The 18,225-nt window shown below is 35.1% G+C and overlaps 1 protein-coding gene and 1 pseudogene across 1 annotated transcript; both read right to left on the reverse strand.

Annotated features, from left to right (window-relative positions):
* Window positions 1-1,147: 1,147 nt before the first annotated feature.
* Window positions 1,148-1,870, reverse strand: LOC142832382 (N-alpha-acetyltransferase 11-like; the record flags this gene model as incomplete). Its single annotated transcript, XM_075942803.1, has 1 exon — window positions 1,148-1,870. A coding segment is annotated over one exon (723 nt), but the record flags the coding sequence as incomplete, so codon positions are not given.
* Window positions 1,871-1,902: 32 nt separating this feature from the next.
* On the reverse strand, window positions 1,903-2,097 carry LOC142833066 (thioredoxin-like protein 4A pseudogene; annotated as a pseudogene).
* Between the last annotated feature and the right edge of the window lie 16,128 nt (window positions 2,098-18,225).

An 18,225-nucleotide genomic window follows, 5' to 3' on the forward strand; every position in this document is an offset into this window, starting at 1 on the left:
AGAAGCATATGTCTAAGGAAAGAAACTGAATTCTAATTTTTTCCCATTGTGCTAGTCTATGAAGGCAGCTCTTCATCGTTATGCTTTGTTTTACAATTTATAGAACACTCATTATCATACTAAACATGGAATAGGATATAGCACTTCAGTAGAAAAAGGTAAAATGGGACAATTTTCCAACTTATATAAAGTCTAACTTTCATGCATTTAATAATTGTTTAAGTTTGTAATGGGACATATTGAAAAAAAATAGCCCTTTCCTCTTTCTTATAAGTGTTTTTGTTTTGTTTTGTTTTGTTTTATTTTGTTCTGTTTTCCAATGTTGGTGCATGATTTTTTCCCCTTTTTAATATTTTTATTGGGGGGGTCAGAGATTACAATTTGATTTCTGCTTGTCCTTTACTTAAGATCTACAAATTCTGCTTGTGCAGAAGTCCAACACCTATCTCCTCCCACCAAAAGGCAACAGTCTTCTTCAAAGAGGGCATGGGCAGTTTCCATAGAAGGCAAGAGTAGGTAACTTCCACCAGACAGAGGCAGAGGGCATAAGGACTACCGATGGTCCTTCTTACTCAAAAATGGAAACCCAAATAATGGCAAACGCTGAAAGCTGGAGAGTTTCCTGAGTTATCACCACTTCCTGTTTGGCATTCTAGGCAAAACCCTACAGCATACACACAACCAGTACAGGACAACTGCAGACCGAATACAGCAGCCGGCAGCATGGGAGAAGCCAAGGATGGTGCTGCTACGGCAGTCCTCAAAGTTCCTTGGCTCCTGCACAGCAGCTTCTGTGTCCTGGAGTGCCTTCATGATTAGGCTATGTGGAAGGCTGCTGCTAAGCGCTGACAATGAGAAGCCATTTGGGTCACTGTGGGTGACTCCAGAGTAGATACTGCTGAGCAGAGCCAGGGTTTCTAAGAAAACCGTGGCTAAAATGCAAGAACCTAAGCCGGGCGGTGGTGGCGCACGCCTTTAATCCCAGCACTCGGGAGGCAGAGGCAGGCGGATCTCTGTGAGTTCGAGACCAGCCTGGTCTACAAGAGCTAGTTCCAGGACAGGCTCCAAAACCACAGGGAAACCCTCTCTCGAAAAACCAAAAAAAAACAAAAATAAAATGCAAGAACCTACAATGCTTGAGCGGGCTCTAGGAGGAGGAATCCAAGTCTTGCAAGCTGTCTTGAACATCAGCGCTGTCTTTGCTGTCACTGCCACTGTCATCTCCGGCCGGGTTCTGCTGACAGGCCTCTTCAGAACCAGCAAGTGTGCTGCCCTGATTCTCCTTGGAACCCAGAACCATGTATCTGCCCTTCTTCAGCACCAGCTGCCGTCTCAGCTCCTTCGCCATCTGGAAGAGATCTCGTTTCATGGCGTAAGCATCTTCTCCATCTGCATAGTACTTGGGCTCCACCTCACTAACCTGGAAGTTCAGGGTGTTGGAATAAAGGAGCAGGGCCGCCCTGTTGCTCTTCCTCACATGCAGGGATACATACTTGGCGCTGAAGTTCTCGATCATGGTCCGTGAGGCCTGGTCCATCAGCTTCTGGGCCAGGCTGAGGCGCCGGTGGGAACGTTTCACAGCCAGTGAGGTGATGTGTCCATAAGGGACATCATCGGGGTCCTCCTCCATCTTGGCCAGGACATAGCCCACGATCTTGCCATCTTCATCCTCAGCAATGTAGGAGAGCTGGGGCCAAGCGAGGCCGTGGTAGAAGTAGTACTTCATCTGGTAGTTCTCGGGCAGGCACAGCAGGTTGCAGGGCTGCATGTTCATCAGATCATCAGGCCAAGCACGGCGGATGTTCAAATTGGCAGCAGATAGGCCTGTCAGGCTCGAGAACCAAAGAGGATGCCAGGAGCACAAGCGACACCAACACTGTTTGCTTTAAAACAGCGGGGATATCTTCACACAAGATGAGAAAGATCTCCTACTATCTTCCATTTCTTTTCGGCGATGCTGTACAGAACCTCGTCCATCTTCATGCAAGTGGGGTCCCAGTCGTATCCGAAACGAATGACAACCACGCGGTCCTCCTCCGTCAGGATGGCCTGGTCTACCTGCCAGCCATTGTGCAGATACGGAAGCATGTACGACATCTGTGATTCCGAGGTCAGCCTGGTCTACAGAAGCGAGTTCCAGGACTGGCTCCATAGCAACTGAGAAACCTTGTCTCAAAAAATCAAAAACAAAAGACCGTGTTTGAAATCCAGAGTATTAAAATAAGAACATTGCAAGACTATGTAAAGTTTATATCCATTAGTGTCTGATTATATTTAGGATCTACTGCAGAGGAGGAAAGCCATGTCTGTTAAAGCAAAATTGGCTAACAATCTTCGGTAGAGGATTTCAAAGCCTCAAGAATGAACCTACTGCTATTATTTTGCTAAAGTGACATAGTACGCAATTTCTCTCTAATTTCATATTTCTCTGTACATAGATTAGTGCTGTTTTCAGGTTACATAAGACATTGTGTGTGTGTGTGTGTGTGTGTGTGTGTGTGTGTGTGTGTGTGCTTGTGTGCTTGTGTGTGCTCAGTGGTAAATGACTAAGCTTGTCATTGTGAGAGAACAATTTTCAGTGGGTAGCTCAGGTACAAAGGGAAGACCTGCCCTATATTCCCTCCCTTGAATTCGGGGACATTGAAATAAATAGCATAATAATATTTTTTTTAATTTTGATTATAAAAATTGCTTAAATTTTATTATACATAAACAATCCAAGTTCCCACTCTCTCCCCTTCTCCCATCCCTTACCTCCCCATCCCCATCCACTTCTCAAAGAAGGTAAGGCACATTGATTTGGGGAAAGTCCAAGTTCTTCCCTACTATAACTAGGCTAAGAAAGGTATCCATCCAAAGAGAATAGGTTCCCAAAAGTCAGTACAAGCAATGGGAACAAATTGTGGTGACACTGCCAGTGGCCCCTCAGTCTGTCCAAGATTGTAAATGTTATTTCTGTAAGAGTAGCATTCCTTTGATAGAGTAAATGAATAGTAATCTAAGCACAAAATTCTTTGTTCTTGTCCTTTGTGTATTTTTGGTGGAGGGGGTGTTGGTCCAGAAGTGGTTGGGTTGTTGGGTGTGGGGTTGAGTTGCCTCAAGTTATTATTTACATACCTTCTTGACTTGACAGGTTTCATCTTCTTTTATTTATGCTCATAAATATATATTTATAATATTTTATAAATATTAAAATATTTTATAAATATTACAATATTTTATAAATACATAATATATAAAACTTTCTACAATATGTGGCTATTATATTCAGGAAGTCAACAGGAGGGCGCTTAAAGAAGAGAATATGATGACTAAATCTCATTATCAACTTGATCAAATTTGAAATCACTTAACAGACAAAATTTTGACAGGTTTTTAAGAATCTTTACATATAGAATTAAAATGTTGACGTCCATGTATTTTTTGCTGCAGCAGGAGACCATGCAGATATGCATGGCCTGTGCTGATGTCAGAAACCACGCAGAAGTCTATGATTCATTCTTCAGCTGGTTGTTAGGGACATCAAAGCTTCTTTTGCAGCGCCATTTATGACTACACACTCATGACTGATAATGGAAGATGTTGAAGGCTTCTCTGACAACCCCCACAAAAGAAATTATGTAGATGGCAAGCCATTGAAAAGAGGCTTTTAATATTTTAAAAAGATACTGAAGTGAAGCTTTTCAAAGTTGGTGGTTTATGGCAGGATGAAGTGTGGGTTGGTAAGGATCCAATTTCCTTTAATGGGGTGGCATCTGGGAGTTTAACCATGTCCCAAAGAGTGTATTAGGAACACAATTTAGACTTGTTATGTTTCTTTCCTTTCTTGGGGAAAACACAAGAGTAGGAGTGAGAAGCAAGTTAGTTTGTGATGGATTGCATCAAATTCCCAAATAATCAATAAGGTATTGTTCTGGAAAAAAGAATTATTTGAGAAGGCAATAGCAGTGTCTGAAAAGCAGTGTCACAATAACATGGTCTACAGTTATGAACTGAGTAAGAAAGGAAAGGAAAGAGGGATACATTGTAGCTCCAGTGTTCATCTCTTTACCTCATGACCCACTATTATGCTATACTGTGCCTCTTAGAAACTGTGAGCTAATTATATATCTTCATTTAACTTGGTTTTCTTAGAGAATATGAGAAAAAAACTAATACTCCCTTGAAAGTCCTCCATCAAACAATTACCTATTTCTATGTAATTAAACCTCACTCAAGTTCTTATAACTCTGTAAAGAACCAAGAAGACAGACATCCTAAGTCCAATTCTCACTGTTAATGGAATCTGGAAGACAAAGATCTTAACAGAAGACAAATAGTAAAGACAGTGATGTTCAGAATACTGCATTAATAGTACTCACTGTTCTTACCTAATTTTCTTTTTCTTTTCATTTTGATTTTCTGAGACAGGGTAGCCCTGACTGTTTTGAAACCTATTCTATAGGCCATGCTGGGCTTGATCTTACCGATTCACCTGCCTCTGCCTCCCAAGTACTGGGATTAATGGCATTCACTACTGTCATACATTGTCTTCTTATTTTACAGTGAAGACATGTCCATGTAGATCAGAAGTATTATGAAAAAAAAAAAGATACAGGATGGATGAGAGGTAATGCTGTGTGGTAGACTATAGATTAATATAAATGGGTTAATTTACGTTTTAAGAGCTAGTTAGGAATAATCCTAAGCTATAGGCTGAGTGGTATGGAAAATCCATCTGTATGTGCTGCTTTTATTGATTAATGAATAAAGAAATTGTCTTGGCCTGTGATAGGGCAGAGTAGAGCTAGGCAGGTGAAATCTAATCTGAATGCTGGGAGAAAGAAGGTGGAGACAGGAGAAGCCATGTAGCCCCACCAGAGACAGACACCAGACAGAACCTTGACGGTAAGCCACAACCAAATAGCAATACATAGATAATAGAAATGAGTTAAATTAATATGTAAGAGCTTGCCAATTAGAATAAAAAGTAGAGCTAATAGGCAAGCGGTAATTTAATTAATATAGTTCCTGGGGCTGAGCAGCCAGGAACAAACAAGCAGTTTCCTACAACAAAACAAGCTTTCATAATTAATAAGAAGTCCCTGTGTCATTATTTGGGTGCTGGCTGATGGTATAGAGAAAGATTGGTTATACCCTACCTCTCTTCCCATCTGGGTCTCCTTTCTCTCACTAGAAAAGTCTTCTAAGGGATAATAATAAAATATAACTAAATAAAATAAAGGAAGATAAAACAAAAACTATCACAGTTGGACAAAGTGAACAGAAGGAAAGGAGCCCAGGAGAAGCCTCGAGAATCATCCACACACTTAGGAATTCAATAAAAACAGTATATGAGATTACTAGATTTTAGTGTGGCCATGTCAACTTTTGAAAGTTATACAAAAGGAGCCATATTTTTTTTAAAAAAATGCCTGCATGAAATTGTTTATAGGCAATTCTGTTAGGCATATTCTTAATTAATGATGAGTGTGGGAAGGTCTAGGTCACTGCAGATTGTCTCATTCTTTGGTCTTGGATAGTAAAAGAAAACAAGTCTTGTAAGCCACAGAGAGAAAGCCATTAAGTGGCTCACCTCCATGTCTTATACTTAAGCTTGTGTCTCTGGGTTCCTGACTTGTACAAGTAGCTGCTTTGACTTCCTTTTATTAGATAATACCAGTATAACCTTCTGTAAGTGTAAAGAAATCTTTTTCTCCTTATGTTGCTTTTGGTCATGGTGTTCTATCACAGCAATAAAAAGCCTAATTAAGATAGGTATTCTCTATTCTTGTTTGAAACAATATCTTACTGTGGAGCCTAGAGTTCTACAAATTCATGGCTCCCCTGCTTCAGCTTCCCTGAGTATAAGGATTATGGAGGTTTATTGAGAATGCACCATGCTGTAGGCTCAAATATTTGAATGCTTAATCCTGAGTTGGTGGAAGTTTGGGGAGCTATTAGGATTTGTTGTGGTCTTGTGGGAAGAGGTCCATCTAGAAGTGGTCTGTGAGATTTTAAACATTCCTACTTAGTTTCTCTCTCTTTCCCTTTCAGCTTGTGCATGTGGATCAGATGTAACCGGTCACCTATGATCCAGAGCTATACTTGCTTGTTTACCTGCTGATATGTTCCCCACCAAAACTGTCATGAATTCACCCATATAAACTGTTAAGTTCCAATAAAATGTGCTCCTTCTCACTTCAGTCAAAAGAGAACTTAGGAACTTTAAATAAGCACCATCATTATTGATTTATTTTCTACTTAAAACACACAGAGTTCTTTGAACAGAGTATAAGTCTTTACATAATCAAAGGATAAGCTACAATATAAAGTTAACTTGTATGCCAGTTTACGTTTCTTACAGTTATAGTAAGCAATATGCATAATCTGACAAGAATAATAGAAAAATCTCATTTTGAGATTGAGTACACCCAAAGCACATAGTTGAATATTTATAGAAACACAGATACAAACCACAAATGACAAAGATATTTAAAGTATTTAAATTATACTGCATTGAGTATTTAATGACTACTACTATTCCAGCTCTTAAGATTCATTTCCCTCTGTTTTTCACAAAGAAATATGTGTCTATGACCTAATATGCAATGGTGTGGGCATATCCAACTCATAATTTAGGGTTTCTTACACCATGCCATGGTGTCATCTGACAGATTTAATCGATATACTATCCAGAGCATGGACAGTCAAATTATTTGATCTGCTTTCCTTGGCAAAGACTACTTACTGTACAGTAAAAATTCTTGGATACGTCCCTGTATGGAGTTATCTAGAATCACTGCCAACCTCCAATTCTTACCAGCAGTGAGATTTATGATCCACTAACATTTGGCATTTTCCATCCTTTTGGTTATTGCAAGTCCAATATACAAAACTCTTTCTTATTGTTGTTCTCACTTGCTTTTCTCTACTTAATAGAATTATGAATACTTTCCATAATTAGGCTTAGTTATTCAGTATTATGTTTACTTTTAGGAAAACTTTTTTAGTTTTCTTTTGTGATTCTTTGTTGATTTGGATAATTCCTCTGTCTATTCCAGATAAGAATATTTTTGATTTATATATGATTGTAGAATTGTTTATCAAGTTATATTTTTCTGATATTGAAAGGACACAACAATGGATGTATCAACGGATTTTGAGCAAAATTTTGACATAGCTATCACTTTTTATTTTACCTATATCTCTTAAAGACTTATTTTCCTATTGCACTTAAGAAGGTTATTTGGTGGTTTTATTAATTATATACTGCCTTTACTTCAACTCGAATCTAATTAGTGTGTGACATTAGAAAAATCACAGCATTGTTCTTCTCTGTAAAATAAATCAAATTTCCTAGCCCCTTACACTAAACTTTCTAGTATTTTCTATTATATAAAGTGTTGATTCCCATCTTAGAATTTCATAAAATGTCACCATTTTATGAAAATGCTGTGTTCTCTTGTGTGTGCTCTATTTCTTGGACATTTGACTATGTTTTATTTTACATGAATTATTTTGCATTTTTTCTTTTTATTTTATCATATAATTTGCTAAAACAGAGAAAAGATGGTTACTTGAGACTGTCATGTTCTTATTTTATTACCACAACCTGCATAATTTTCATCACTGCTATTAGCTGATTATATATACATGTAGGTTGATTCATATAAGCCATTTTTACTATTATCATATACTTACATATTATCACAATATGCCACCTAAAAGTTATTCAATCACAAATTTTCTTTCATTGAATTAATCAGTCAAAATGTATGAAACACCTACATATCATGAAATAATAAATGCGTTGCATGTTAATGAAACAATTAAGCACTATCATAAAATCTCATCTTAACAGTACATCATTTCTGAAAAACTCTAAACAATAAACATTTAAAATGATAATAAAATATAAAGCCAAAAATGTAAGTCATGGTAAGAACTATAATACACATATCTATGAGTAAAAAATAAAATGAGTCTAAATTTACATTATAACAGTTCATGTTAGTCAATGACTAAGTAGAGAAAAAGAAGAAGAAAACGAAAATTGGAGAGATTCTAGCACTGCTTCTTTTGTATTTCATAACAATCTTTGCTGGCTGCAGACATCAGTGAGAAGCTAAGTACATGTAAAAATAAAATAGGTTATATATTGTAATACCCGTGCTAATACTGTTGACTGCTCAGGTGTGACTTCTAAACAAAAATATTAACTTAAGGATTTTTAATCTAAAAATTATTTCCACTTATAAACATAACATCTCCTTCAGAAATATAGTTTCCCTCCTGAATATTGTCTCTTTGCCACATCAGTATATATATCAAGGACAGAGTAACATAGACATTGCATTTGATAGGAGACCACTATAATGTCCAATATTACTCTACCACTCTCTGTAAGTTAAAGCATAGTCAGAAACACAGACACACACACACACACACACACATATTTTTTAGCATCTACAGTCATACGTCTTTCTTGATGTAACTCTCGCCTTACTTTCTTTCAAAAACTTATTTCAATCAGAAACACTTATGTCATAATTTGGTTTACCTCTTTTGGGCAGAGTAGTAGGGTTCAAATGTGTTGTATTAAGGATTATGAACATGATACACTCTCTCTATGCTTGTAATTGTATACCATGTAAAAATTTTCAGAACCCCATTTTCTCACTAATTAATTAGGGAAAAAAATCTAATGAGCAACAGAAAGGATGTGGATTCTGAGGTGACGGCAAGCCATTATCAGAATACATTGTATAAAAGCATCTATTTTTAACAAAATAAGGGGATAAAAGCAAAACATCTTGGCAAATATGTGTGCCTATTGATGTACATTGATTAGCAAGCTACTGTCTTCAAGAAAATGTATACACGTAAGCTTATAAGTAAATTTGTGTGATGTTTTGGACTGAATTTATTATGAAAGCTTTGTAAAATATTCATGCTATTGGTTTTATTTTTACTCTTATATTTAAAATAACATTTAAATTTACTCTAAATATATTTAGAGATGTTCAAAAATTGTAATTTTGATGAACACATGTTAGTAAGAAACATACATTGAAAGAAAAGCAAAGTGTAGTGACTTTAAAACAGATAAATTGCTATTACTTCAATTTGAAAAGAAAATTATGATGAAAAATTTAAATGGAATGAATTGAAAAATGCACAATTATGTCATGAACAATGAACGGAGTAGATAATTCCACGCTCATAGTAACAAAAGTTATATGTCTCAGAGATATGTGCAAAAGAAAACATACTAAGCTAGCATGCATTATTATGATATATGTTGAGTAAAACAATATGTAGATTTATATGTTAGGAAAAACATTGAAATTTTACTTGTGCTAATGCACTGCCACAGGAAAGATATAGCATTGCATCAATAATTTTAGAGAATAAAGCATAGAAGATATAAAGTACGCATATAATGAAGACAAATGCATATATTCTAGATAGCAAGGAAACAAATTAGGTACATATTTTTATTTCGCCTCATCAATAAAATACAATGCCTGAAGAACTAAAACACATGGACCTTTAAAGAAATCATGACTTTCTTGCTATAGTTTTATTTTTTTATTTTTATTTGGATACTGTGAACTTAGGTTTTTTTGTGAAATGTCAAAAAGATCAAAGACTTAAACAACAGACTAAATGACAAACATTGAGGTTCCTTGAGCATGATACGACACAAAGCTTTCTATATCTCCCACCCATCCCAGGCTAGCAGTATGCAGTCGGAAGATCCATATAAGTGTGAGTGCAAAAATACTGATGACTGTGGTGTGTGTCATCATGGGACCATTCCTAATTATTGAGTAGAGATTTTTGCAAAATACTATTTTATACCACCAATAAAACTAATCAGCTTATCTTCTAAAATATATAAATACAGATTTTCAACACAAACTTTATATATATATTTGAACATCTTTGCTTGCAATATAATCGATTATCTTTTTTCAAAATACATATGACCACACACTGAAGGACTAGAAACAAGATGTTACCAGTTTATATTTAATAACGTCTAAATAGCAATAGAAAAATTTGATTCCCTAATTGCCTATGTAATATCGTTAAACTTATGTAGTTAATGTTAACTAAAGCCATAGAGATTTGCATTCTATACTAAAGTTTTGGTTTACTTCCCTTATGCATTGTCATTTTATATGACTCTGTAAACAGAATTATACTTTTGTGGCTCTAATTCATGAGTATTAGAATCAAAATCCCCTTCTTATGATATGTGGTGATATCATTCCCTCTAAATCTTAAATTTAGTATCTCATTCATAATATAACCATCCTTAAAAATGTACAAAATGACTACTTAGCCAGATCTATGAAGAGAGAAGAGAGAGAGTTTGTGGGAGACAGATTTCGTTGCCATCAAGTATTAGAATGTCTGATAATGGATGGTCCTAACCTTAAGTCTGATACTCACTAAACCACAGCTTTGTAAAGTCATTTTCTTTGGGTTTTGGACAAATAGAATTTAAGTGGTCTGGTGTCATCATCAATGTATTCTTTCTCACTTTGTGGGATTGTGGTATCATTTCTTAGGATACATACACCCTGAAGCAGATGTAGAAAGAGGAGAATAGAAGGGAGTATATTTTTAATGTGTGGAATTTAATTTAAGATCATTCTTTAAAGAAGAAAATTAAACTCAAATACAGGTGTGAGTGCATTGCCTCCCTGTTTGATGAAGCTGTGTTCTTAATCAAGAGTGCTTAGGGAGCGGTTAAACCACAGGCCAGTTGGAACACAGTCTGAACAGGTGCAGAGGCAAATCGCCTGAAAATGAGCATAGCTCATTTTAGAAGTTTTTGATTAGTCTGAATACAGGTTCTTTCCAAAGTAGATTTTGTGACTCACACTCCTCGCGCTCCTCTAGTTTGCCTTGGAAGGAAGCACTGCAAATGACACAGAGGAAAGTCACTGCATGAACCACTATCATTTCGTTTGCTTACCAATTACTTTGGATAGCATCTTGGAGAGATAAAAGACATTTTCATCAATGACACACTTGTGCACCCTTGTGATCTTTTGGGTGCTGTCTCTATAGTGTGACAGGATCTGCACTAAAACTAAATTAAAAAACGGCGTCCTCGCTTAAAAAATCCATGTCTAGGTCAACACATTATCATTCTGAATCAGGAATTTGAGTGCTTGTAAAGGCACCACAGTTCCGACTTTTGAAAAGAAATAATGTTTCTTTGATGTCAAAGATACTCTCTGACTTCCAAAGGCTTAAAATAGGATATTATTCATCCAGTTTCTTGTCACTGATTTTACCAGCAATAAGGATTCTTCAAACTCATCAGACACTGCAATGAAAGAGAGAGAGAGCAAAAAAAAATGTTGTGACCAAGAGCTTTATATCTTATAGTGTGTCTTAGATACTTAATACATTTAAAATGATTTTTGAATGGTTTAAAACCATTTAAAGTCAACAAAGAAGAAAAAGACATGGATGTTCTGCTCAATTTAGGGTACAATTTTTAAATAAAAAAGTGTATTCACAATACTCTGCATTGTTCTAATTATTTATTCTCTGGGAAGGATGTAGCAAGAGTTGGTATTAATTATAATAAAAACCTGGAGTCACATAGTGAAGAAAATGCTGAGAGATCTAAGAGATGAAGGAGCAAAGCCATAGTTATCTTATTTACTTCCCAGTCAAAGAGGGATTGAATGCCTGTCTTTTATCATTTCCTTTCTCCACCTGGCCATACCACTTCCTGTATGTCTGTACAAACCTCCCTATCTCATTGGTTAGCTAGTGGCTACCTTGCCTTCTGATCTTCAGGCAAGTTTTATTTGTTAAACAAGATATCACCACAGAATGACTACAAAATCTTTATAACGTCCTCCAGACAGACGTAAGTATTTGAGAACATACTCTCTGATATGTAGGTAGCACAAAACATACATACTTGTACAAGCACCAGTACATGCTCAAACATAAATACACATACACACAGAAATGCTTGAGTTGGTTAGAGAGAAAGAGAGAGGGGGGTAGTGTGGATCAAATTAGTAACCTTATTTGTTTAAAAGTTATTTAAACAGTTTTCTGAAGTTCAAAAAAGTTCCCTACCTCCAACAATGAAAACAATAAATTGTTGAAGATACACATGATCTAGCAAATATCTTAGGAATCGCCACTTAGAAAGAAAGGGGGATATTTTTAGAATTATTCATATATTTTGTGAGATGACATATTGTTTATACAAGAAACATATGGAAAATCAGATTTTTTTTCCATGTAGTTTCGTCATCATTGCCATTTTTTCTAGACTCTTAATTTGAATATCTTAAATAATATAAATGAATCTATGAATCTCTCACAAAAGGCTGAAGCAATCTATCAAGATTATTTAATATAGCTTGCATGAATATGTTAAGGGGCTGAAATTTCTACCCAGGAAGAAATAATTTAAAACATACTATGGATATTGAGTAAGCTTTAAGCTTAACCAGAACTGGTACCAGGTTCCTTGACTGTAATCTAGAACTTTCAAAACCCATGTTGTTGTACTGAGCACATATTGGTCAGAATCCTCCTGAGAATTGCTTACCTCTCCTTACTTCGTTCATACCACTTTCATTGTTCTAATAAGAATGGTTGAATGTTCTGAATTTGTAATTTGGTAATAATTTACAGACATATTTGCATGACCACACTAATGCACTCATCCAGTTCTGTATGTACTAAGTGACAACAATGTATTACGGATCCATGCCAGCTGGAGTTCTTTTAGCTCTTAAAGTTTATATCCATTTCTTCATTTACCTTCAGACAACTGAGGGCAGTGTGTCTTTACATCACTATGTACTTCTTTCCCCCTCCTGTATTCCTCCTCCTTTCTGGCTTGCAGATTCCTCCTTTTCTCTTCCCTTTGACCCCTGCCCTCTATCTCTCTTTTTTATCTTTGTATTCACATAATGCACCTGAGACCACTTAAATGTTACACATTGAGAGTATAATTTTTCTTGCCATATTTGTACTTTATCATTTTTGTTTGGATCCACTGAAATGATTAAGTTAACACTTAAATTTTTCTATTTCTTCTGAAAACTCAAACTGGTTGGTCAAATGTCTGGAATTTCCTACCTTTCCTGTAATTTCTATCTCAATGTTGACACTCTCATATACAAGCATCATTTTCTTCTTGCTTTTTCTTTGTTTTGTTCGGGTTCATTTAGCATCTTAAGAATCTATGTCCCATTTTTTTTTTCTGGGTCGTACATAAATTTTTTTTGACTCATTACTATAACTGTATGTTGTTTTCTGTATATGGTTAAATTTTCTGTTTTCTTATTGTTTATTTTTCAAGAGTACAAAAGACTTAGAATTTCCTGGGATTTTGAAGGATGGCCAGTTCTCCTGTGTTTGAGGTACTGCTTGTGAAGCCATCAGAATTTTACCAATGTGTTGTTTATCATACTTTAGTATGTACAAATTGTCCTTGTAAAAACATGCTTTTTATCACCAGAAACAATTAGGCAATGTCACATTTTCAGAGATTACTATATTTGGAAGTATTTCATAAAAATGTAAGAGTAACCTAAAACCTCCAGGGAAAGAATGAAAACATTAATTATCATAGATATGACATATATTAAATTATATATTATATAACATATATATGTGTGTGTGCATGTATATAAAATCATACACTAAATATCCTGTATATGCCTTCTGGGTCACTGAGGGAAAATCTATAGGACTGATATTAGAAAGATTTGAAATTAAAACCACATGAAAATGTGTAACATGTGTATAATTTTACACACTTTCTCTTTGCAAAGTCTCTAAATTTAAAAACTAATTTAATAAACCCTAAAAAGATGACTTGTATCCACTGACACTTTATAGTAAAATGAGATTATATTCTAATATTTATATAAGAATTCATTAACTGTATACTATCTTTCAATTTCCATGTCCTACCTCCTATGTTTTATATTACATTGTCTGTTTTCCAAAGCCACAGAAAACCATCTTTGTGGCTTTGGAAACAATTTATTATGAATTTTGAAGCTTTCTTTCGACTTTATGGATCCTATAGTCCTAAGAGAGGGTTCTCACCCCATTAAATACATTCTACAAAAAAAAAAAAACCTAAACTCAGGGATCATCTTTGAAGAATAAACGAAAGATGATACGAACCAGAGGAACAGAAAGTTGCAGCAAGTTTGTGTGTTATAGGTGTAAAGGAAAGCTACACCTATGAATTCTTAAGAATAAGACTGCCTAATCAAAAACTAAAAGTTAATATACCAATTAGAATCACAGAGTTGACAGGAAATCTCACAGGGATCCAAGCCTAGATGAAGAGTTATAGGCACTTATTTAATGATAAGTGGAGCATTCATTTTCATAAAAATATAGTCCCCTAGATGATTATCCAAGTCCAAATGTCATCCCTAGAAATATATACATATAAACAACATTAATAGACTCAGTATATATGTGTTTATATATATAAACAGCATTCATGTGTGAGTATATATAGATATACATATATACATATACATATATTAAGAGATCATGAGTTTGAGGGATGGTGGTAGAATGTGAATGAGGCAGCGGGAGGAAAGGGGAAAATGATATAACTATAATTAACTTAAAAATAAGGCAATTCCTTGAGAGTCAATATTTGGCATTTCCACTAGCAACCTTTGCATTTTCATCTTTTCTTAGCTTAGCACATCAATATTTCTAGCCCACTTTTTTACCCTCAGTGACTTCTTAAAGTTCATGAATATTATACTCAGCTTCTCATTTGTTTTGTGATTTTGTGTCAAGTCAAAATTTGTGCAAGTCAGTTTCATATGCCAAATAGAAAGTTTTGACTTTATGTTCCCATATCTAAATTTTAAATTTTATCATTGACTCTACTTTTAAATTATTTTATGTGTTGGGATAATAATACATTCACATTTTCTCTGTCCCTTCCCTCCTTCCAAATGCTCCAATGTATCTGTCTTTTATCTCTTACAAATTTATGATCTCTTTTTCATTAATTGTTGTTACATATATATGAATGTGTTTAACTTCCTAAATATATAAACACAATATATATTTACTGTACTCATTCAAGCCCATAGCCTCACACATAATAGATAGTTACTCAACCACTGAGATATTGCAAAGACTTTTTATATCTACATGCCATATATTCCATGAAATAAGCTAGTCATTCCTGTGTAATATATTCTGATTTGCCTGTATTTATTTCATTCCCTAAATTCAATATCATTGCTCAAATAAAAAACAATGTCCAGACTCCCAAAAAGAACCATCTTCTATAAAACTGTCCAAAAATATTGGGAACTTCTGTGTCAAGAGAAGCCTCAGAGACAACCAGTATGGTGTGAAAACACATACATGTGTCTCTGGTAGATACAGATATGGAGGTACATATCACAGTCTAGAAGTACTTCTGATATCTTCTATCCATGTTTTTAAACCTAATTGATTTCAACATCAACTTGAACATTAAAGAAAGATGGAATTCAGAGTGACATAGCAAGGCAGAAATAGCAATGGACACTTCAGATACATTTTCTAGAGATAATACTCTTTGTTTTTCATTTATCCAACTGAAAAATATAATTAAAATACAATAGCATAAAAATTACAAATTTAATGGCATTGCACTTGGGAAAGTAATTGATATACTAGATCTGCAAACAATGTTTCAGGAGTGAAGAAAGAAGATGGCACTGGAGTCTAAGGAGAAGGTTGTGAAGCTGCATTTTAATAGGTGCTTAGAAATTGCTTAAGCTGTTATTGACATGATTTAAATTTTAAATTAGAATGGCATCTTTGTTGTTCCTTTCTGTTTTGTTTAGAGAGTTTCCAGAAATATTGGCATCCTATTACAGATACAACCTTGCCCTGCATATGCCATTGGCAATATCATTACAGGTCTTGCTTCAGACATTTCGATTTCTTGTTTAATTTAGATTTCTTTGTGCCATGTTTCTTCTTTCCCCCATGTATTCCATGCTCAGACTTCAAGGTATAGACTTTCTTTTTATCATTTATACAGTATGCCCAGTGTCTCAGATTTCACACATTTCTTACTAATATGCAAGTCCTAAGTATAATTGGCATTATAAATATGGGAGTGTTTTAAATTATACTACTATGTTAAAAGAAGATAATTGAATATACTATGCTAATTATTATTAATTAAAATATTAAATATATCCTTTTAAATATATTTTAAAATTAAATAAAAAGCAAGTAATTTAGATATGCAGGCTTTGAATAGAGTTTTATAAAGTAATTTGAACTTTTGCCTTAAATGAAAACCACTTTTTCATTCGCCCACCTTTAAAAAATATATTTTAATGGGTTTTGTAATACATTAAATTTTCATTAGGAATTCAAAGTTTTAGGCCGTGCAGTGGTGGTGCATGCCTTTAATCCCAGCACTCAGGAGGCAGAGGCAGTTTTTACCTTACATTCAGTTCTTCTAAATAGCAAATAAATTTCTTCTAAAAGTTTGATAGTGAATAATTTATTACAGACTTAATCTTATGTGTCCTAGAGAACCTACGACTTATTCAGGTTTGGACAACTATTATTTTCCTTGGAATTTTTCTTTACAAATGAGTGGTCATAGCTTCAGTTTCTCTGTATTACTCCATTATCTTATTTTCAGATACTTAACTACTTCCATTTTTAACAATTGCTACATTAAATTCATAGTTTTACCAGCAGTTACATATATTTTGTCCTCTCATCTTCTAAATACATCTGCTCTTATTATGAATATTTTATGATACTAGAAGAATGGTTCGTTGAATAAGGATAGATTCTGCAGGTGGACTGGGGGCAAGGGGGGACTGGACTAGGAGGGATCATGTGGAAAGAGAAGATGGCAGAAGAAAGTACAGGGAGACACAGATATAACTGAGGGAGGTATTTGGGGAACGGTATGCCAACCTCGTGTAGTTGAAACATCTTAGTATTCATAAAGGTGGCCCTAGTGAGGACTCCTAGTAATTGAGGGTACTGAGTCTGAACTGGCCATATTTTGGAGACTGGTGAGGCTTAAAGTTGTGGGACTGGGTTACATTTGGTTATAGAAGTCTCATGGAGATCCCTAAAAAAATACATGTTGATGATAGGGTTGAATATTGCACTCTAAAAACTGACAGTGGGGGCCCATTGCTAAGATGACTACTGAGCTCATCAATGTAGAGAGGTTGAGCAAGTGCCTTATAGAGCATTCATGCATATATTCTAGTCTCTTTGACATGGGAAGATATTCTATATGCCACCAAAATAGTAACCTGGATACCAGCCCATCTTCAAAACCCTCCACATACAATACTTGTTTCCTACAAAATATTCTGGGGGCAATGGTGGCATAGAGCATGTGGAAATAATCATTTAAATTAAATTAAATTAAATAACCATTTAAACCAATGTTTGGTTTAAATTGAGGCACATCTTATACGAGGGAACCCTTGTAATGAACTGCCCAGATGGTTAGAAACAAGAGATAGGATATCCCAGAAAACTAAGGTAGATCCAAACATATCTGGCAAAGAAAAAAAAGTCAATGAAATTATTTCTAATGATATATTCAGCTATATGCATAGATAACTGCTTTGTGCAATTGTTATCAGAGAGCGTTTCTCTAGCAACAGATAAGAGTGGGTACAGATTCCCACATTATTTGGAGAGAGAGAGTCTAAATTGGAGATCTCCACTGGGTCCCTCATCTTGGAGCTAGGGGAAACCTGCAGAAGAGAGGGAAGTAAGTCTCTAGTAGTAAAAAGGGAACATTGTCTACTTATTCAACTAAACAAGGTTCACATGGATTCATACAGTCTAAAATGCTAAATAAGCATAGGTCTATACCAGGTTTTCTGGTTATATGTTACGGCTTTTAACTTGGTGTGACAGATTGAAAGAAAATTGCCACACATTTTCCTAGGGACTCCCACTACTGAGATGTGGCCTCTTTGGAGTAGTGGCATTGCTGAAGTAAGGTGTGCCATTGAGTGTAGGCTTTGAGTTCTCAGAATTACAAATCTGGGCACTGTGTATTAATCTCTTACTGTTGACTGAGAATTCAGATGTAGAACTTTCAGCTCCTTTTCTAGCAATATGTCTGACTACACATTGCCATACTTTCTGTTGTGAAGGTAATACGCTAAATGTCTGAAACAGTAAGCCATCTGTAATTAAATG

The sequence above is a fragment of the Microtus pennsylvanicus genome, chromosome 12 (assembly GCF_037038515.1).
Source record: "Microtus pennsylvanicus isolate mMicPen1 chromosome 12, mMicPen1.hap1, whole genome shotgun sequence".
NCBI lineage: Eukaryota > Metazoa > Chordata > Mammalia > Rodentia > Cricetidae > Microtus > Microtus pennsylvanicus.